The sequence below is a fragment of the Rhinatrema bivittatum genome, chromosome 9 (genome assembly GCF_901001135.1).
Source record: "Rhinatrema bivittatum chromosome 9, aRhiBiv1.1, whole genome shotgun sequence".
Classification (NCBI taxonomy): Eukaryota; Metazoa; Chordata; class Amphibia; order Gymnophiona; family Rhinatrematidae; genus Rhinatrema; species Rhinatrema bivittatum.
This window is the reverse complement of record NC_042623.1, coordinates 78,828,102-78,851,185: the sequence shown is the minus strand read 5'-3', so window position 1 is coordinate 78,851,185 and position 23,084 is coordinate 78,828,102. Positions and strand designations below refer to the sequence as shown.

The 23,084-nt window shown below is 45.7% G+C and overlaps 1 protein-coding gene across 5 annotated transcripts in view; it reads left to right on the top strand.

Annotated features, from left to right (window-relative positions):
• Positions 1 to 23,084, top strand: part of TTLL8 (tubulin tyrosine ligase like 8) — a 545,909-nt gene that overhangs the window by 434,084 nt on the left and 88,741 nt on the right. Inside the window, exon 15 of one of the 5 annotated variants that reach the window (XM_029615312.1) lies at positions 18,616 to 18,803. The exons of the other annotated variants lie outside the window; for them this stretch is intronic. Within the exon in view, the coding sequence (XP_029471172.1) occupies positions 18,616 to 18,746 (131 nt within the window). The 3' untranslated portion in view covers positions 18,747 to 18,803. Of the gene's footprint in view, positions 1 to 18,615; positions 18,804 to 23,084 lie in introns of those variants that run through there. 5 annotated transcript variants of the gene reach the window in all.

Here is a 23,084-nt window from a genome sequence, read left to right as displayed (position 1 = left end):
GACCTCTCTAAGGTCATCAAAGCTGACCAGACCGTATCTAACCACAGAAGGCTTAGTCAATAATGGAGAATGAAGTGAATTTTCCAAACCTTGTTGAATTTGGGATGTTGGAAGGCTTCCAGAAGCATCAGCACTCCGCAAAGGTGTTGAAACTTGGATTTATGAAATCACTGCTGACTCAGCGGAAAGCCTGAGTTCTCCAAACAACCCCAGAAGCTCCGGCACGTCCAAAGAGCACACATTCAAAACAGGAGAAACTTCCCCAGAAGTATCTGATCCAGGGCTCTGATTCAGCCCACATAAGATTTCCCTCTGAGGATCCCTGCCGCGGAGGAGACAGAGTGATTGGTGCACCGGGGCTCAAGGTAACAGCATCCAGAAGGAGGACTGTGCGCTCCTTGGGTCCTCCAACCAAGGATCCAGCCTCCGGCAAAGAAGGAGCTTTAGGAGGCTAGAAATCTGATGATCTTAGGTTGGGAATGGTCCAGCGAGAGAGCAGCTGGATGGTTCTCGAACTTTAGCCTTCTGTTTAGAATGAGGCATAGCTGAAAAGAGAACTCAAGAAAAGGTTGGAGCTGCAGCACGCTGTGTCTCTGCTAAGGCGCCTGAATGCTTTTATCATATATTTTCTATCCCTTCTTTTTTCCAGCAAGTTTGTTTTGAGTGTTGTAAATCTCTTTTTGTAAGGTTTGTGTTGCAGGCCTTACATAATTTTTGTAGCCCTATTTTGAACTGTTTCCATTTTCTCAATGTCCTTATAAAGGTACAGCCTTCACAACTGAACACAGGGTGGAGTCTTATTAGTTGTTGCATTTGACCATTTGAAGTCCCGTCCCACAACCGGGCGCTCTTACCTCGGCCTCCAGGCCGCAGACGGACTCCCGACTCTGAAAGGATGAAGACATGGTCAACCGCACTGAAGGTCCGACATGCCGCACTAGGGCCATTGCTCAGCTGAGCGGGGTGTCCTAGGCACGTCTGGCTGGTGCACTTTTAAAGAGCTCATGTGGGAAATCCCCTGCAGTTCCCTGAGATGATGTCCCAGGCCTTTCCTACTTAAGGCTTGCTCTGCTCACCATCAGATGCCTCAGCAATAGGTCAAACTCCATTGAGTAGCTGTTTGCCACATTGTTCCTGTGTCCTGTCTTCTGTTCCTGATCCTTGGTTCCTGTTCATGTGTCTTCATTAGTTCTGTCTCCTCATCAGGTGATTCCCTGTCCATCTTCTACATGCTGCTCCGTCTTGCCTTTCTCCTTTCAGATTGTCTCTTCGGCTTTTGGACCTTGACTGGGACCCCGGCTTCTTCTTCAGTATTGGATTCTCTGCTGACCTTAGACTTCCTGGACTTCACTGGATTGCCTCCTGCTCTGACCTCAATTTGTCTCCATTTCTGCTGTCTGCTGCTTGCCTCGACCTCTGCCTGAACTGACTTTTCTTCTCACTGGCTTACTACTTCCACGATGGACCCTCCATCATTCAGAGGCCCATGCCTAAGTCAGCTGGCCCCGACACCCAAGGTCTCAACCCTTGGGGAACGTAGGCTGGTATTGGTGAAGTTCCTGTTGGGCCTCTGCTCCAAAGCTCTGCCTTCCGACAGTGAGGACCTGCAGGGCTCCTCCCTGTAGGTAGCGCTAACCTCACCTCGGTCCAAGGGTCCATGCTCGCAACAGATTGCTGAGGCCATGGACTCGGCAGATCTCTCGGTTCTGCAGGCCATATCTGGCCTGGCACAGAAGATCCAGAAATTGTAGTTGCTGCTGTAAGTACTAGAGCATTCCATGGAATGCCTCAGCACCCACCTCAATGCTACTACCACCTTGACCAGACCTTCAGCTCCAGTAGTCCCAGCAGCGCCACCGCCATGCCTATGGTTCGCCTACCAATACCCCCTTGGTATGCGGGGGATCCCAAGCAGTGTCGTGGATTCCTAAATCAGTGCTTCATGCATTTCTCTCTTCAGCCTGTGCAATTTTCCAGTGACACCATCAAGACCTCCTTTATCCCCTCGCTCATGGATGGGAAGGCCTTGGCCTGAGCCTCTCCCTTGTGGGAACATGAAGATACCCTTCTCCAGGACCTACAGCAGTTTGTTAAGGCTTTAAAGCTGGTGTTTGATAAGCCTGGCCTTCTGGATACCATTAGATACAACCTTCTGCACCTCTGGTAGGGTTGCTCCCTAATGGACTATGCCTTCGAATTTCATACCTAGGCCACAGAATTAAACTGGCTAGGAACGCAGAAGGAACGCTCACGGTAACAGAAGCCTTGCTCCACTCTTGTTTTCACAATATATCTCTGATGACCCCTAATATGTACTGGGGATGTGCATTCGTTTGCGACGAAATAGGAAATATAGACAAAATTTCCTATTTCGTCGTGTTTCGGGTGGTTTACAAAACGATAGTAAAACCCACAAATTTCGTGCAGTTTTCTTATCGTTTTTTTTTGGGGGGGAGAAAGGGCACACAAAAAACCCCCAAACCCACCCCAACCCTTCAAATTTTATTAATTGCAAACCCCCCCCAAGAATTACCGAAAGTCCCAGGTGGTCCAGCGGGGTCCCGGGAGCGATTTTCCCCTCTCGGGTCATCGGCTGCCACTAATAAAAATGGCACCGATGGCCCTTTGCTCTTACCATGTGACGGGCTATTGGTGCCATTGGTCAGCCCCTGTCACATGGTAGGAGCAATGGATGGCCTGCACCATTTTTTAAGATGGCACCAGCCATCCATTGCTCCTCCCATGTGACAGAGGCTGACCAATGGCACCAATAGCCCCAGTTACATGGTAAGGGCAAAGGGCCACCGGCACCATTTTATTTACTGGCAGCTGACAGCCCGAGAGTGGGAGAGTGGGAGATCGCTCCCGGTACCCCCAATAGACCACCAGGGACTTTCGGTATGCTTTGGGGGATCAGGAAGGTGGGGAGTTGCAATTAATTAAATCGGAAGGGTTGGGGTGTTTTGGGGTTTTTTTTGGTTCGGATTAGCCGAAAAAAAATCGGCCAGAACCGTGGGAAACAAAATTTCCTGCAGCAGGCCGATAACAAAGGCCGAACCAAAAGGGTTGGCCGAATCACATCTCTAATATGTACTAGAGATGTGAATCGTGTCCTCGATCGTCTTAACGATCGATTTCGGCTGGGAGGGGGAGGGAATCGTATCGTCGCCGTTTGGGTTAGAGTATCGTGAAAATCGTTAAAATCGTGAACCGGCACACTAAAACCCCCTAAAACCCACCCCCGACCCTTTAAATTAAATCCCCCACCCTCCCGAACCCCCCCCAAATGCCTTAAATTACCTGGGGGTCCAGCGGCGGTCCGGAACGGTCTCCTGCAATTGAATCGTGTTGTCTTCAGCCGGCGCCATTCTGCGCCGCCATTTTGCAAAATGGTGGCGCAAAATGGCAGCGGCCATAGACCAACACGATTCGACTGCAGGAGGTCGTTCCGGACCCCCGCTGGACTTTTGGCAAGTCTTGTGGGGGTCAGGAGGCCCCCCCAAGCTGGCCAAAAGTCCCTGGGGGTCCAGCGGGGGTCCGGGAGCGATCTCCTGCCGGCGCCATTTTCCGTACGGAAAACGATTCACGGCAGGAGATCGCTCCCGGACCCCCGCTGGACCCCCAGGGACTTTTGGCCAGCCTGGGGGGGCCTCCTGACCCCCACAAGACTTGCCAAAAGTCCAGCGGGGGTCCAGAACGACCTCCTGCAGTCGAATCATGTTGGTCTATGGCCGCCGCCATTTTGCGCCACCATTTTGCAAAATGGCGGCACAGAATGGCGCCGGCTGAAGACAACACGATTCAATTGCAGGAGGCCGTTCCGGACCGCTGCTGGACCCCCAGGTAATTTAAGGCATTTTGGGGGGGGGGTTCGGGAGGGTGGGGGATTTAATTTAAAGGGCCGGGGGTGGGTTTTAGGGTGTTTTAGTGTGCCGGTTTTCCTGCCCTCCCCCTTCCCCCGATTTACGATTTTTTGACGATAAATTGGGGGAATTGGTATTGTATCGTGGCCCTAACGATTTTTGATGATTTAAAATATATCGGACGATATTTTAAATCGTCAAAAAACGATTCACATCCCTAATATGTACTACCGTGAAATTCAATATAAGTTCTTGTGGAGGGCGTATATTTCCACTAAAGTGGCTTACCAATCACATCTTGTACCCGCAGCAATATGTGGGAAATGTAACAGGGCAGAAGGGACGATCTCACATATGTTTTGGGGATGTTCACTTATTGGGCATTATTGGGGTAGAATTGTACACTACTTGGCGGAATTGTTAGATATAACTGTAACTCCGTCACCACAATTGGTGTTGTTTGACAGGTTCCCTCCCCTGTTAGTTCAAGGTAGGGGACCACGCTTGTTCTTTAGGAAAACCTGCTATTTGGGTAAGAAATTAATATTAATCCACTGGAAGAACTCGATCCCGTCATCCTTTTGGGGGTGGCGCAATCACCTCCACTGGATGCTACAGATGGACTGCATGATCTCCTGGACTTCTCCACGACTCCGTAGCAAATTCTTGCAAACTTGGAATGCTTATTTTCAATCTATGTTTGAATGCTTATATTCAATCTCTGTTCTCTGTTCTCCCCCCTCCCCCCCCCCCCCCCCATTGAGCTTCTCGAAATGACCTTTCTCCATTCAGCTCTTAGTGGCACACCCATTGAATGTAACTAGCTATCCAGGTCTTTCTTTTGCTTTTAATTATCATTATTCATTTGTCTTTTAACTTATTATTTTTATGCTGTCCACATATAGTTCCTCCCTTTGCTTTGATCCCTTCTAGATTTAATACCCCTGTTCCTTGTCCCCTGTTTCGATCCCTTTTAGATTTAATCCCCTTGTTCCATGTCCCATGTAAAGCCTGTTGCTACAATTATGTTACTTGTTCCAAGTTCCGTGTAAAGCTTGTTGCTGCATTATGTTATCTGAAAACCAAAAAGATGTTTCCAATGACTGTCGGTATATAAAAATGTATGAATAAATAAATAAATCTCTACAGCATTGATCCAGAAGTTTGAAATTGAACAGTTGAAGTTGCAGTCTTAGGCTGGTATTTTGTCGCTTGGTAACACAGTGCATTATTTACTGACTCATAGACAGCTTTTATGTGTGTAGGGCGGGAGGGGGGAGAAAGGAGAGAGGAGGGGTGAACTACAGGGGGGGAGGAGGGGAGGTTGGTCTGTGTGGGGTAATGGAACTAGGGAGGCTCCTGACATTGTTTAAAAATGATTTGTCATGCTTTATTATACTGGGCTGCGTGTGCATAAAAGAGTCACAGTGCACCTGCAGTGCCTTTCTTTGTCTGTTTTATATTGCAAACAATAAAAATTGTTTAAACTAAACTGGCAAGAAGACGGTCTTTGAAGCATCTTTCTGGAGGGACTCTCCTCGTGGGTAAAAGATGAGCTAGCTACATGGGAGCTCCCCGAAACTCTGGACACACTCATCAATCTGGCAGGGAGGATTGACCGTCCTCTCCAGCAGTGGGCTCAGGAGCAGCTAACACCATGAAGACAGGTGATGCTGGCTCTGTCCTTCTCATGCTGCCTCACCTTAATACCCACTTCAGTGCCAGCATCATCCCCTACCACTACATGGATCAAGGAGCTCATGCAGCTCGGCGAGGGTCACTTCTCTCCAGAGGAGAGGCTCCGTTGCCAACCTTGGGGCTCTGCTTCTACTGCACCGGAAAGGGGCATCTACTGGTTCACTGCCCTCAGAGGCTGGGAAACTAACAAGCCTAGGAGCCAGTGAGGGAGATGATCCTAGGCTTTACCGCTCCTGCTCCTCAACTTATCCTTTCAATGGCAATTACTGTGTACAACCACGAATTCTCCACCCTGGCATTGGTGGATTCTGGTGCAGGCAGGAACTTCATTATGAAGCTCATTGTGGATCATCTGAAACTACCTCTGGTCCCCCGGGGGACATCCTTAATCATCACTTTGATCTTCGGGGATCCGCTTCTGGGGCAGATCACCCTGGTTACTGCTCCACTGTGTCTCCACACCAGCATCCTACATGTAGAGAAGATAACCCTCTATGTCATCAAGAAGGCTGTGCACCCATCGTATTAGGGTTACCATGGCTGCAACTCCACTCCCCTCACTCAACTGGGAAATGCTTCAGTTGATGAGCTGGGGTCCTCGCTGCCACGATTCATGCCTTCTTCTAATCAAGCCCCTGCTGACTGTTCCTCTGGCCACAACCTCATGGAGGTTGTCCCTGCAGTATGCGGACTACTCAGATATGTTTTCCAAGAGCAAGGTAGAGATACTGCCAGCTCATTGACCCTTTGCGCCATTAATCTCGTACCTGGCACCACTCTGCTGTGAGGGAGGGTATTTCATAAGAGCTCTGCACAAGATAAGCTAGTTATTATTCTAATTTCCAAGACTTATTGAATTAAGGAATTCAGAATACTGGTTCTACTAGAAATTGGGGGTGCTTTTGAAAGTAATTTGAAACCAAAGTGTCCACTGTTTAATTTCCCTCCCATCCTACCTCATTACCCACCCACTCCTAGGCTTTTTCTTCTAATATAGTCCACCTGGATAAAGAATTGGAAACAAGATAATTTAGAAATGTAGCAGTTCCTTAGGTTCTCAATCAGATTAATTGAACAAAATGAGTACTATCCAATTTAACAATTGTGGAGCCTTTATTTTGAGGCAAATCATCTGGAAACTTAGGGCCTGCCCCATTTTTTCAGAACTCTCTTCCATGAAAGAAGAATTGGCTCACCTTAAGGCTGAATTATCTGCAATAAAGAAAATATCAGAAACTAACAAGGAATCCACACAGACTCTACAGTATAATTCAGGAACTATTACACTACACTCTACAGTATAATTTAGGAACCATTTCACCTTTACCAAGGAGAACTCAAAAGCCCATGAAAAAGTGGTTTACAGTGGGCACAGGTAGGACAAGACATGTGACCCAAAGACACTCACCCTTCACAAATGTGAAGCCCACATGTCCCTCCCTTCCAAGTAGCATACAGCAACCCAGGAGCAAATGGATTACTGTGGGCTCTGGTACAGTAAGAACTGCGATGAGGAGACTCGCCCTCTCAAGAGACACAAATACAAAATGCCTTCTCTGTACTACATAATGAAGAAGCTAAAGCGATGGAGATTGAAGAGGCATTTGACAAGAAGGAAGAAACCCAGTGCATGCAAAAACTTCAGAATACAAACAATAACCATCAGACCAAGCTTCTTGTACTGAGAGACTCAATCATCAGAGGCACTAATTTGGGAACTCTTTTCGAGGAGAACACGATAGTTAAAAGCTCTCCAGGAACTTCGGCCGGTAGAAATGCTATTCATAGTCAATGTGATCAAATAAGAAGGCAAGGACTATGAAGTTGATATTATCATCCATCTGGGAACCAATGCCCTTGCTAGAAACAGCAGTCAAGTGATACAGAGAGACTTCCAGTCTGTGTGAAGCAGATTAGTCACATGGTGAAGACTATTGCCTTTTCAGAAGTCTTACCTGCTCATGGAAGGGGGAAGGAGAGACTAAGCAATATACATAAATTCAATACATGGCTCAAAACTTGATGCAAGGAACAAAGTTTTGGATATATAGTAGGCTGGGGCAATTTATGGAATAGAAAAGGTCTCTATGTCAAAGATGGCTTACATCTGTCTGTGGCAGGAAAAAGGATACTAAGGGATAAATTCAAATCCTATGCCATAAGGCATTTAAACTAAATGATGGGGGGTGGTAGGAGGTCAGTAGAGCATCACCTCCCAAAAACAAAACCAAAAACAAATAGAAAAACAAAGAAGGATGAAGGAGATAACAAAAGTCAGCTGAATAAGGCAAAAAACAAGTCCAAGAAAAGCAGTAAACACTACAGAACGAGAGAAACTGAAGAGCTATGAGCACAAATGCTCATAGTCTGGATAATAAAATCCCAGACCTGCAAGCCTTAATGGTGGAGGTGGACTTGGATGTTGTTGCTGTTACAGAGTCATGGTTCACGGAATCTCATGATTGGACTATGGAGGTACCGGGCTATAACTTGTTAAGGAAAGACAGAGAGGACAGAAAAGGGGGAGGAGTAGTTCTTTATGTTAAAAACAATATCCAAGCAACTGAACTGCAAGGAATAGGGGGTAGAGAAGAAACTTTATAAGCCGTCCTAAAAAAAAGAAGATGGTGCATCCATTTTTACTGGAGTGGTTTACAGGCCTCCGACTCAAACGGAAGAACTTGACAGAGAGCTGATTGAAGACATACAAAAGGTGGGAAGGAAGTGAGATATGTTGAATGTTGGAGATTTTAATCTGCTGGACGTAGACTGGAGGATCCCTTCTGCGGAATCTAACAGAAGTAGAAAGATAGTGGATGCCTCGCAAGGGGCTCTGTTCAAACAAATGGTAATGGAACCCACGAGGGAGGGAGCTATTGTTAACTTAGTGTTCACAAATGAGGATAGTGTCTTAAATGTCCGGGTGGGGGCCCACCTTAGCACCAGTGATCATCAAACAGTATGGTTTGATATTGCAAATAGGATACAGAGAAGACACAAAGACCTGAGTTTTGAATTTCAAAAATACAGACTTTGCTAAAATGGGAAAATTCCTGGAGATGGAACTTGAAGACTGGGAGAAAATGGAAAGGTGAAACAACTGTGGGCCAAACTAAAAGGAGCAATTACAAAGGCAACTAATCTTTATGTTAGAAAAATAAACAAAAGCAAGAGAAATAGGAAACCTATCTGGCTCTCAAAAGAGGTGGCTATTAAAATAAAAATAAAAAGAACAGCATTCAAGAAATATAAAGGATCCCAAAAAGAGGAACACTGGGAAGAATATCTGGTTAAACTGAGAGAGAAGAAGAAAGTAATCAGGAAAGCAAAATGTCTGTGTGATAGAGAGTACCTGACAGAAAGCCTCAGACTCCCTTAAGGGACTGGCTCCAGCTATCTGGCCCAGTCCACCTTAAGACAGACAGGAAAGGGATTCTCGGGTGGGGTGTTTCCCTGAGCCAGGGGTTAAAAAGGTTAGGCACTGAGAGAGGACAGAGGCCCCAGGGAGAAGATGGAAGCTGTAATGGAGTGCTGGGCCCTTTTTGAAAACTGTTCTTGCATTGTCAGTCTGCTGTGGTAAGCAGCCATTTTTTATTCTGTCTTGCTGGACTTGTAATTAAACTGTTGAAAAGCAGAACAGACTCCATCCTGGTCTGTTCTCCGACCTTCTCCTGTCTTAGACCGTTCCAAGGCATTACATATGGTGGCAGAAGCGGGATTACCTGTTCTAAGCGTCTGCACAGACAGGGACCCACATTAAAATAAATAAATAAATACAATTTTTTTTGAGGGGGCCTGGCTGCAAAGGTTTTTTTGTTTTGTTTGTTGTTTCATTGGTACCGGCTAAGGAGAGAAGCTCCGCCGGAGGGAAGGAACAGAAGAAGTGAGTTAGAGCTGGTGAAGCAGGCTTTTCTTTTTGTTATTTTTCTTGAAAGAAGAGGAAAGGTTTCTGGTCTTGAAGGGGCAGGAGCTCAGAATATCCTCTGCAGGAACCTCCCTGAGAAATGGAGCAGCTACTGCAAGCCCTGGTGGAGGGACAGCAACAGCTCCAGGCAGCTGTTCAGATCTAGTATGCACAGCACCAGCAGCTACAGCACCAATTGCAGCAACACCTAGAAGCCCAAGCACAGCTTAATGGCCAATTACTACGAAGGACACCAGCACTAGGGACCGCTGGGGTACACACCGGCACAGAACTGGAAATCCAGCTGACAAAGATGGGGCCCCAAGATGACCCGGAAGCATTCCTGGTCACCTTTGAGAGGGTAGCGGAGGCCATGGCCTGGCCTATGTCCCAGTGGGCCATGAGAGTGGCTCCACATTTAACCGGGGAGGCCCAGGCCACATACCAGGCCCTTGACAACCAGCAAGCCCAAGATTATCAGGAGGTCAAGGCTGCCATACTCGATAGACTGGGACTGTCGAAGGAGTCTTATCGGAAAAGTTTCCGGGGCTTAACCTTTACACCAGGAGAGAGGCCCTGAGTTCTGGCTCAGAACTTAAAAGACTGGTGCTGGCGGTGGCTAGAACCCGATAATAAAAGGGGAGTTGAAGTTGCGGAGGCTGTCATGGCCGAACAATTTGTGGAAGTTCTTCCCTTCCGAGTGCGTGAATGGGTGCGGAGACAACAGCGGTTACCCTGAAGGATGTGGTTTCCCTAGTAGAGCGTTATTTGAATGCTGCAGACACAGGCCATGGGCTTACTTCAGCAGAGAAGAATTCCCAAATAAAAGGCTTGGAGAAAGGAAGGAGAGAATCGAGGGGTAGAGCCCTAAGCTGCTACATCGGCTGAGAAGTGGAGAGTCTCCCTACCTCATGAGACCCTGACAACGCATTAGAGGAGCCTGAGGGTGGAAGGAGTAAACACCCTGAAGCAGCGATGCCCAAAGGGACCTGCTTCAATTGTGGAGAGAGGGGGCACTTTGCTCGTGACTCTTATTGAGTTTAGGATGAGTTGATGGATGTTAATTTGGTGGCCCCTCACTCTTGCTTGTTTGTGGACATTTCCCGCTCAGGGTTTACAACCTTCGTGGTTCCGGTGGAGCTAGATGGCGAATCGACCCAAGCCCTAGTAGATTAGGAAAGTGTAAAAACACTCATTAGGAGGGAACTGGTCAAAAGAACACAGATTGATTACGAACAGACAGTGACCCTCGCTTGTATACATGGAGACCAGAGATAATACCCGACCAGTCAGGTTCTGTTGAAGACTCCCATAGGACAAACTACAGTAGATGTGGGAGTGCTCCCCTGGATACCACATCCTGTGATACTGGGACGAGATTATCCAGACTTTGGGACCCTTTGGACTCTGCTCATGAGGGGCCCAGATGACTTCAGCAAGGAAGAGACTTCATTTCCAGGGGTCTTTCTGTTAGAAGATCCGGACTTGTATACTAATAATACTAAGACACCCAAGCCTCGTAGACAATGTAAGATAGAAAAGTATAATTATTCCCAAGGTTTAGCGGCAGTCGTGGAATTAGAGGGGGCTCCCCAAACCATAGAGGTTCCCTCAGTTTGGACAGGCGAGGGAAACCCCGGGAGTTTTAGGCGGGCCCAACAAGAAGATGGGACATTAAAAGAGGCCTGGGAGAATATACAGATGATAGATGGGGAATTAATCTCTGGGGTGGAGGGTCAAAAGCTAGCCCCCACTTTTTTGTACTCAAGAAAAATCTAGTATAGAGAGTAGCAAAGGGGAATCTGGAGGATGAAAAGGTTGAGCAACTTTTGGTTCCCCAGCAGTATCATCAGCAAGTGTTACAGCTCGCTCATAGTCATCTTTTGGGGGGCCACCTAGGGGAAGAGAAAACACGAGAAAAGATTCTAGCCCAGTTCTATTGCCCTGGTTTGTATCAACACGTTCAGGACTATTGTCAGTCCTGTCCTACCTGTCAGCTGACCAGACCGGCAGCAACGCACATAGCTCCCCTAGTGCCCATACCAATTATAGAGACACCTTTTGAGAGAGTCACTATGGATTTGGTAGGCCCCTTAGAAAGGTCAAGCCGCGGAAATAAATATATCCTGGTCATTCTCGATTATGCAACCAGGTATCCAGAAGCTATTCCCCTACGAGATATGAAGACTCAATAGCCACGGCCTTGGTGGAGGTGATTTCCTGGGTTGGGTTACCCAAAGAGATATTAACCAACCAAGGAACCCCGTTTGTTTCTAAAGTGATGAAGCACGTTTGTGCATTATTGCAGATAGAAACCTTGCGAACATCAGTTTACCATCCACAAACTGATGGGCTCATGGAGCGTTTTAACAAAACACTCAAGCAGGTATTGAGGAAGTTCATCACGGAAGATGGCAAGAACTGGGATTTACTCTTGCCATATATATTGTTTGCCATTCGGGAAGTCCCTCAAAGTTCGACAAGGTTTTCCCCGTTTTAATTATTGGTTGGTAGAAGACCACGGGGAATCCTGGATGTAGTACGAGAGACCCGGGAGGAGGAACCCAACTCTGGACGGAATCTGGCCGACTATGTGATCCAGATGCAGGAAAGACTGGGGAAGGCAGGGGAAGCTGCCCGACTATGCCTGAAAAAGGCCCAGGCTACCCAAGCTCGGCAATATAACCAGTTCGCTATTCCTCAGGTCTTCCAGCCAGGAGACTGCGTCCTAGTGTTACTACCGACTTCGGAAAGTAAATTGCTGTCCCGTTGGCAAGGTCCGTATGAGGTACTGGAGAAGATGTGCCCGGTGGATTATAAAGTGGCCCAACCTGACAAACGGAAGAAGGCCCAGATCTTCCACGTGAATCTACTAAAAAAATGGGTTGCTCCGACTTGCAGTCTGGTCCAAGAAGAAGACTTTGGTCCAGATACTTACAAACTTCTGAGCCCCAGGTGATTCCATATGGGGATCAACTCTCCACAACACAGAAAGTGGACCTGGATAAACTAGTGACTCGGAATAAAGATGTCTTCTCGACTATGCCTGGGAGGACTCACTTAGCTTGTCATGACATTATTACAATCCCAGGAGTAATAGTTAAACAACAGCCCTACCAGATTCCTGAAGCCAGGAGGCAGGGGGTAGAAGCTGAGGTGAAAGAAATGCTTAGACTTGGGGTCATAGAGGAATCCAATAGCGATTGGTCCTCGCCCATTGTATTGGTACCTAAACCAGATGGTAGTATCCGGTTCTGTATTGACTTCTGGAAGGTCAATGAGGCTTCGAAGCTGGATGCATACCCGATGCCTCGTGTGGATGAACTCATTGAATGCTTGGGAACTGCCCAGTTCATCTCCACACTTGATTTGACAAAGGGATACTGGCAAGTTCCCCTGGCGCCAGCTGCGAAGGAGAAGACTGCTTTTTCAACAACGGAAGGACACTTCCAGTTTACGGTCTTACCGTTCGGACTTCATGGAGCTCCAGTTACCTTACAGCGCTTGGTAGACCGCTTACTACACCCACATCAGGGTTAAGCAGCGGCCTGTCTTGACAACATTGTCATTTATAGTGGAGAATGGGAGACACACCTAATGCAATTACAGGCCGTACTTACAAGTTTATGAAAGGCTGGATTGACAGCCAACCCCAAGAAATGTAAATTAGGGGGTCAGAAGTACAATATTTGGAATACGCCCTTGGGAGAGGAAAAATCTCCTTTGTACAGGCAGGCACTCAACTAAGGAAGCTTGAGGTGAGGGGGAGGGAATGTGATAGAGTACCTGACAGAAAGCCTCAGACTCCCTTAAGGGATCGGCTCCAGCTCTCTGGCCTGATCCACCTTAAGACAGACAGGAAAAGGATTCTTGGGTGGGGCGTTTCCCTGAGCCAGGGGTTAAAACGTTTAGGCCCTAAGAGAGGACAGAGGTCCCAGGGAGAAGAAGGAAGCTGTACTGGAGTGCTGTGCCCTTTTTGAAAACAGTTCTTGCATTGTCAGTCTGCTGAGGTAAGCAGCCATTTTTTATTCTGTCTTGTTGTAATTAAACTGTTGAAAAGCAGAACAGACTCCAGCCTGGTCTGTTCTCCGACCTTCTCCTGTCTTAGACCGCTCCAAGGCATTACAGTCTGGCAGAAGAAAGGATTGTCAAAGAAGTAAAGAGAGGTGACAAAACTTTTTTTTTAGATACATCAGAGAAAGGAGAAAGGTCCGAAGTGGCATAGTGAAACTGAAAGGTGAAAAGGACCAATGTGTAGAAAAAGACCTAGAAAAGGCAGAAATATTAAACAAAACTGCAGTTCAGTATTCACTAAGGAAGACCCTGGGGAAGGACCGTCGCTGGTTAATAAGGGAGTGGATTTGATGAAACCCCGTTTTGATAGGGGGTGAAGCGCTGCTGTGCATGGAACAGGAGAGAGACCTTTGGGTGATAGTGTCTAGTGATCTAAAGATGGCGAAACAATATGACAAGATGATAGCTAAAGCTAGAAGAATGACGGGCTGCATAGAGAGGAATATCTAGTTTAAAAAAAAAAAAAAGGAAGAGATAATCCCTTTGTACATGTCCTTGGTGAGGCCTCACCTGGAGTACTGTGTTCAGTTCTGGAGCCTATATCTCAAAAGAGACAGAGATAGGTTCGAGGTGGTCTGGAGAAGGGCGACCAAAATGGTGAGAGGTCTTCATCAAATGACTTATGAGGAGAGGTTGAAAGACCTAAAAATGTATACCCTGGAGGAGAAGAGGAACAGAGGAGATATGATACAGACCTTCAGATTCCTGAAAGGTTTTAATGATGCATGATCAACAACAAACCTTTTCTGCTGGAATAAATCCAATAGAACTAGGGGTCTTGAAATTAAACTCTGGGGAGGGTGTCTCAGAAGCAATGTCAGGAAATATTTCTTCACAGAGAGGGTGGTGGACGCCTGGAATGCCCTACCAGAGGAGGTGGTGAAGACAAAAACAGTGCAAGATTTCAAAAGGATATGGGATAAATACTGTGGATCCCTAAATGCAAGAGGGAAGGGAAAGAAGTAAGACATGTGGGTTTCTTGCTGGTGTGGTGGATACTATCCTTAACAAATAAGCCGTCACATGGGGTAACTTACTGGTGTGGCAGATACTAATCTTGGCAAATAGACTTCAAAATGTGATGCAACTCTGTCATTGCTCGCTGCTTCAATGGCAGGGGGAAATAAGGAAAGGAGGAATTGGATTCAGACAAAAACCAACAAAAGCATTAAATACTATAGTCTGGGAAAACATGGGGGTAAGTTGCTTGATGTGGCAGTTACTACCCTTAACTAAAAGTCTGATACTATACTTTTGATGCAGCTCCAGCATTGCACATTGCTCTCTTATTCAATGGCAGAGGGAAGAGGAAAATTGGTCTCAAACAGTAACCAACAAGAACCCTAAGCTTGGTGGTCTGAGTAACTAATAGGCATGGGAAACTGATAACTATGGGAGCTTGCTGGGCAAGCTAGATGGGCCGTAGGGTCCTTTTCTGCTGTTACTTTCTATGTTTCTATATCCCTTGTCTATCTCTGAAACCAAGGCCATGTGCCAGTATATCAAGGGAAAACCTCGAGCGTCGGTACATCAGCCCTTCCAGTTCTCCCACAGGGGCAGGATTCTTTGTGTAGAAGTAGGATGGTCTGCTACGCCTGTGCATAGATTATCGGGGCCTGAATGCGATAACAAGAAAGATTGCTACTCCTTGCCACTCATTTCGGAACTTCTTGATTGCCTTCAGAGAGCCAAGATATTCACAGAGTTGGATCTCTGGGGGGTATACAACCTTGTTTGGATAAAGCAGGGCGACAAGTTGAAAACAGTGTTCAATACACAGGAGGGCCATTACGAATATTTGGTAATGCCCTTTGGCCTGTATAATGTCTCTGTGGTATTCCAAAACTTGATGAACAAAATCTTTAGAAATCTTTTGTATGTCTGTATCATGATTTATCTGGACAACATTCTCATTTTTCCAAAGGACCTCCAATCACACCGCCAAAACGTCCGTCACGTCCTCCAGCATCTATGTGTCACTAAACTATACACTAAACTAGATAAATGCATCTTTGAGAAGGAGAGCCTACCCTTTTTGGGATACATAGTTTCCAGCAGTGGCTTCAGTATGGATCCAAAGAAAGTGAGCTGCATCCATGATTGGACACAGCTTACTGGCCTCCGTGCACTGCAGAGGTTTTTGGGGTTTACGAACTTCTATCGACATTTCATACCCAATTATTCTCGGATTCCAGCACTCCTTATGGTACTCACCAGGAAGGGGGCCAACATTAGGATTTGGCCTCCCAAAGGTATCACTGCCTTTCTAGAGTTGAAGTAGTCCTTTCTCCTGAAACCGTGTCTTCGTCACCCGGATCCACACGCGCCTTTTTATCCTAGAGGTTGACGTCTCCTCCTCAGGCATAGGGGCCATGCTGAGCCAACATTCCAGTATGGGGGTTCTTCATCCCTGCTCTTTATTCTCTTGGAAATTCTTGCCTGCCGAGCAGAATTATGGAATTGAGGACAGGGAGTTGTTACTTTTAAGATGGTGCTCAAGGAGTAGCGACAGTAGTTGGAGGGTGCTCAACACTGGGTTATGATGTATCCCGACCACAAGAACTTGGAATACCTCCATTATACTCAATGTCTCCACATATGCCAAGCCTGATGGTCCTTATTCTTTGCCCACTTTGACTTTTAGGTGAGGTATCAGCCAGCAACCAAAAATGCTCGGGCAGGTGCCCTCTCTCGATCCTTTGAGGTAGAAGACACGCCTGATTCTCCCTGACATATTATTGATCCAGCCCAGATCCTCTTGGCCTCCTCAGTGACTGTTCCCCCCAGGAAAGATGGTCATTCCACGCCGACTCTGCCAGAAAGTATTGGAATGGTCCCATAATTCCCGTGTTTCAGGTCATCCTAGTTGGGCCTGGACTCTCGTGCTGCTCCAGAAGTATTATTAGTGGCCCCGGATGCAGAGAGACGTCAAGGCCTATGTGAATTTGTGCCCTACCCGTGCAAGCAAAAAGTGCTGGTGTGACGACCCTGGGGGTTGTTACAGCCATTGCAGGCCCCAAGGGAATCCTGGACCCATTTTGTCCACCGACTTTGTGGTGGACCTTCCTCTCTTTAACAGCTGCAGCACTATTTGGGTTGTTATTGACCGATTCTCTAAAATGGCTCATTTTGTTCCCTTTCCATGCCTTCTCTCAGCACCTGAATTGGCCTGGTTGTTTACCAACTACATTTGCTGCTTGCACGTTCTGCCTAAGCATACTGTCTCAGATAGGGGTGCGCAATTTACTGCCAAATATTGGTGCTTCCTTTGCTGTAAGTTCAACATCACACTGGACTACAACCACCACTTACCACCCTCAAGCCAATAGTCAATTGGAACAAACTAATCGGAACTTGAAAACCTTCTTGAGGGCCTATGCCAATGACCGCCAATTTAATTGGGTTGCTCTCCTCCTATGGGCAGAGTTTTCACACAATTCCTACATCAGAGCTGCCATAGAAGCCTCGCCATTCCAGATTGTGTACGGGAGGCAGCCCTTCCCTCCACTGCCAGTACCGTTGTCTGTGCCTTCTCCAGCAGATCAAATAACTGCTCAAGAACTCAAGGAGCTCTGGATCTACACCGAGGAGATGCTAAAAAATGCTGCACAAAGGGTCAAGAAAATAACTGACACTCATCGGCGACCTGCACCACAATTCAGACCCGGGAAGAAGGCATGGCTGAGCACCCTCCACATCCGGCTCCGAATGCCTTCTAGGAGACTTGCACCTTGCTATATTGGACTGTTTCCAATGACATGCCAGATAGGTCAAGTGACCTACTAGCTATGCCTACCCACTGGGTCGCTCAGAGGAAAATTCATGGGAATCCGCCTCGAATATACTAGACAAAATCCTCATTAGGGCATTCCATGCATCGCACCCTAAAAAGCTTAAGCCTCTATTGGGGGTGGGTTAGAGGAGGGAGTACTGTTTTGTTCAGCCAGTCGTGGTCCTGTCTCATGACCAGCCGCTCTCACCTTGGCCTCCGGGCTGCAGACAGACTCCCGATGCTGACAGGATGAAGACACAGTTGGCCACCACAAAGGCCCGACACACCGCACTAGGGCCGTTACTCATTTGAATGGGGCGTCTGAGGTGTGTGCATGACTGGTGCATTTTTAAAGGGTCTTCAGCGGGAAATTCCCCGCAGCGCCCTGAGATGACCTTTCCTACTTACAGCCTGCTCTGCCCAGCATCATATGCCTCGGCAATAGGTTGAACTCTATTGAGTAACTGTTTGCCAAGCTGTTCCTGCGCCCTGTCTTTGGTTCCTGAACCTTGGTTCCTGTTCCTGTGTCTTCGTTAGTTCTGTCTTTTCATCTGGTGATTCCCTGTCCATCTTCTCCCTGCTGCCCCATCTTGTCTTCCTCCCTTCGGATTGTCTCTTTGGCTTTTGGATCTTGGCTTGGACCCCGGCTCTTCTTCGATATTGGATTCTCAGCTGACCTCGGACTTCCTGGACTTCACTGGATTGCTGCCTGCTCTGACCTTTGTTTGTCTTCGTTTCTGCTGTCTGCTGCCTGCCTCAACCTCTACCCAAACTGATGTGTCATCTTTTCGCTGGTGTTCTCATTCCATGACGGACCCTCCATCATCCAGAGGCCCGCGCTTAAGTTCAGCCATCCTGGCACCCAAGGGCTCAACTTGCAGGGAATGTGGGTTGGTATTGGTGAAGTTCCTGCTGGGCCTCTGCTCCAGCCAGCTTCACCTGCCGACGGTGAGGATCTGCAGGGCTCCTCCCTGCGGATAGTGCTAACCTCACCTCAGTTCAAGGGTCCACACTTTCAACATTAGTGACTTATAGAAGGGGCAGTATTACCTCCTTTTTCCTGCTAATGATACGTCTATTTATCCAACCAAGCATATTGCTAGCTTTGCCTTTATTAGCTGATCTTAATGATCTTTGTGGGGTGTGAAGCAGAATTAAAAAATTCAGCCAATCTGTTTTTTGACCATGTATAGCTTTATGTAAAATGCAGCATGCCTTATAATGTATTCTCTGTGAAATTGGTAACCAATGTAAATTAATCAGCACAGGAGTAATATGATCCCATTTTTTTTACAATTTGTTAGCACTCTCGCCGCAGAGTTTTGGAGCACCTGTAAAGGGCACAATGTGGTTTGTGGAAGACCCAGAAGAAGAGAATTACAATAGTCCAGTGATGAGAAAATTAAGGCTTGCAACACTAATCGAAAATCATTGACATCGAATAGTGGCTTCAATTTTCTCAGGACCAACAATAGTCTCTTGAGGCAGCCCAGGAGTTGGTATGTATTAGGCCCTCGAGGAGCGAGTACCTGGTTCCAGGGAAAGCTCTGAGAGATAGATAGAAACTCACTGATGTTATAAGCAACAAAGACTTCTTAGTAAGCAGTGTATTAAACCACCAAAGGTGGCAGTAGTGAGATGGAAGCGCCCGGCTGGGCTGTAGTCCCTCAGATACTGGAACAGCGATCCCAAGGTGGCTGAGCTGTAGAGAAACTAAGAAAGTGAGTAGATAGGATATGCAGAGTTCTGGAACAAATCCTTGATGATAACACTCACACCATCGACTCTTAAGGCAACCCAGGAGTTGGAATGTACTAGGCCCTCGAGGAGTGCGAGTACCTGGTCCCAGGGAAAGCTCTGAGAGATAGATGGAAACTCACTAATGTTGTAAGCAGCAATGACTTCTTAGCAGAAGTGGTATTCAGGAGCTGGTCCGGGACGTGGGCCCTCGAGGAGCGAGTACCAGTACCGGACTGCGACCTGAAAAGAAAAAGGGAGAGCGAGGTCCCCGAGGAGTGGGTACCTCTAGTAAAGTCCGAGGAGGCAGAGTAGCTAGGTTTGTGGAGAGCGAATCCCATCCGCAGCAACCTGGAGGAAGTGAACCCCTTGCTAACTTGACTTGTTAGCGAAAACTGAGACCTTAAATATCTGGAGCTGATGACGTCATCTCAGGGGAACACCCCTGAGGTTCGCGCCAACGCTGGTACATCAGTTGGGCCACGTGTGTGTGCGCCCTTAGGCATCTGGTCAACATGGCAACTTGCAGCATTGAGCCGGTCCGGGAACGCCGGAGGAGGACGGCCTGGAGACGCCGCAGCAGCTAGCCTTCCATCAACCCCGGAGTGAGTCGCCAACAAGGTAAGGTGGGTGGAGCAGAGACGTTGGACAGCGACGGACACATAATTTATTGGATTTGTTTTAAATGTTCTACTTGCTAACTTCATGGAGTGCCCCTATCTGAAAGAGTAAATAACCGATTCACATTTACCCTTCTATTAACTATTTATAAGTTTATTCAAACAAAAACAAGCACAAAAACAAATGCTTTACAGAATATTAGGACAACTCTATATTCCCCACCCCTTCAACAAATATTTTTTCTTTTTTTTCCTTTTTTTTCTCCGTATCACAAAAATATTTAAAGTAGGGAGAGGAAGGTTTCATACGTCAACTGCAACATGCCACCATAACCTTGTTGCAGTATAATTATTAGTAGTAATCATGAACCTACCTCCCTCCTACCTGTAATTTCTTTTTATACATTTTTTTTGTTGATAACTATTGTGTGAAAAAATCTTTTCAATAACATTTTTTTTTGTGACTATTTGTGACTATCTTAACCCTTCTAATTTAACCTGTGATTAAACTCCATCGATGATTCATCGATAACGCTGCTTATGTTTCAAAAAGTTCATATCTCATTGCTTGTTGTAGGTGTATCATTAACTTTAAAAGTGCATCGCTCTTATATTGTTCCTGTTTGATGATAAATTCCTGCTAAGTAATCATTAGTTATTTTTTTTTATATACAGACATTCATCTCAATTGAGACATCACACTGGTTTACATTCAGGTACTGTAGGTATTTCTCTATCCCCAAAGGGCTTACAATCTAAGTTTTGTACCTGAGGCAATGTAGGGTAAAGTGACTTGCCCAAGGTCACAAGGAGCAACAGCGGGACTTGAACCTTGGTCTCCTGGTTCATAGTCCACTGTTCTAACCACTAGGCTATTCCTCCTCTTATTTCTTTTTCTTTTCAAACCAAGGCCCAACACCAGATCTAATAAAGAAATTGGAACTTATAGTGGAACCTGCTCTTTTCTTAATAGCAAAAGAAAAAGGTTTTTTGCAAAGAAAAAACCCTAGTATACCATTGATTTATTCGATTCCAAAAATACATTAGGAAATTACACCTCCACCGATCAGACCAATAGTTTCTTTAAGAGACACAGTATTGGAACCTCCGGCGGTTTTTTCTAGACAAGATTCTACAGCCAATTGTTAAAAAATCAGAGTCATACTTAAAAGATACCATCCAGTTCCTAAAGGAAATTAAGGAAGTCTAATTGGATCAAGAAGAATACTGGCTTGTCACGATGGATATACAATCCCTCTATATACAGATACTGCAAGAGGAGGCTATACTGGTGGTGATTAATAGGTTGATCAAGGATAAAGGAAAGAGTAGGATTCCTATGACATTCATGGAACAACTATTGGAGTTGGTGTTGACCAATAACTACTTTAGATTTGGAACTAAATTCTACCATCAAACACATGGAATTGTGATGGGGTCCTCGTTGGCCCCTTCGGTTGCGAACATATTTGTCTCAGATTTTGAAAGCCAACACATATACAAATCGATATGGTGGAAGAAGATAGTTTATTGGCGCAGATACATAGATGATGTCTTTTTAATTTGGAAATCAACTGAAGAAGATCTAAGGAATTTTTTACTATGGATCAATATTGTAGATTCTAATCTACAATTTACTTCCAATCAGGATCGGAGCATGATAAGCTATCTGGATGTTGACATTGTAAGAACTGGATCAAGTTTGAGCACAACTGTACATCACAAACCCATAGAGAAAAATTCATTATTGCGTTATCATAGCTATCATCCCAAGTCCCTTAAACAAGGATTGCCAGTTAGCCAATTTTTTAGATTCAGGAGAATCTGTTCAACGAATGAAGAATTTGAGAAGCAATCCCAGTGGCTCAAACAAAAGTTTAAATCCAGGGGTTATCAAAAAAAAGTGATAAACAAAGATTACAAGAGGGCAAAATATTCAGACAGGGACCAGCTTCTGGAATACTGCAACAGAAAAGAACAAGATAGATTGACATGTATTTTGCCACAATGTACATCTACAGCAGCTGTTATAGCATCTATACGTAGGCATTGGCACGTGCTCTCACTTCATGAGGTGTTTACAGATAAACCTCTTATAGCTATGACAAGAGGTCCTAACATTAGAGATCAAGTAGTCCATGCTGATATATTAAGAGATGCCAAACATAAGAAAGCTATTCAAGGAAATCACACTAGATGTAATCAATGTAACATGTGCAATCTTACCATTGAGGGTGCTCAATGGGAGGACCCAGTAACTGGGTATAAGATCCTAAGAAGAGGAGACACTGTTTGTCTAAGAATGTGGTTTATTTGATAAAGTGCCCATGTCCGAAGAATTATGTGGGCCGAATGGCACGCAGAGTTAGAAATAGGCTGATCGAACATAGATCGTGATTAAATACTAAAATGACGGAAGCCCCATTAGTTGAGCACTGTTTAGAAAAACAGCATTGCTTTGATGACCTTCACTGGACTGTGAATGACAGCATTGACGATAACGGACAGGGAGGAGATGTAAAAAATCTTTTGAACCTCCGTGAACAGAAATGGATATTCAAATTAAATACTATAGTCCCATATGGACTAAATGAAGAGATTGAATGGGCGTCATTATTATGACATCTATCCTGCTTTTCCATTTGAGTACCTGGAAGAGAAATCATTTGATGTAAACGAATTGACGTTGGATACGTAGCTCTCCATTGGTTGAAGTTTGATCACAGGGTTGATTTAAAAAGACGAGGAGTGAGTGAGAAAAAAGTATTCATAAAACGCTTTCCAAGTGGTAAAGAGCGACCCAACAGTGAGGAGAAGGACCACAGACTTCCTTGATGAAGATAACTTGTACTTATCAAAACATGGCCATGTCGGGAGGCATGAACAAGAAAAGCTAAGTAGATCGGGAATGCATTAAATATACCTAACAAATGGTAAAAAAGATGCTGAAGACATCAGGATGTTTAAATGTATCAGTATCAGACAGTTATACAGTAGATTGATCTGTCAGTGATATTCAATAATATGAAGTAAAAGACGCAGAAGGCGTCGGAGGCTTAAGTCATCCTATTGATTGATCCATCAATGATTTAAAAAAAAAGCAAAAAAGCGTAAAGCGTCGGAAATTTTAAAGTATTTTGTATTGGACAGCCATCTAGTTGATCGGGAGGTAACTGTAAATAAGACATGGAAGACTTTACAAGTTCATATGAAATATTGCTGCCACATTTATAATGTTGAAAGCAATACAAACAAGCGATAAGGCAAGAAGTTGACAGAAGTGGTCGCTGAGCATTACTGAGTGTAAATATAGGGGTACATTTTTAAAAAAAGAGCGAGCGTGTACTTTTGTTTGCGCACCAGGCGCAAACAAAAGTACGCCGGATTTCAATAGATATGCACGTATCTTTTAAAAT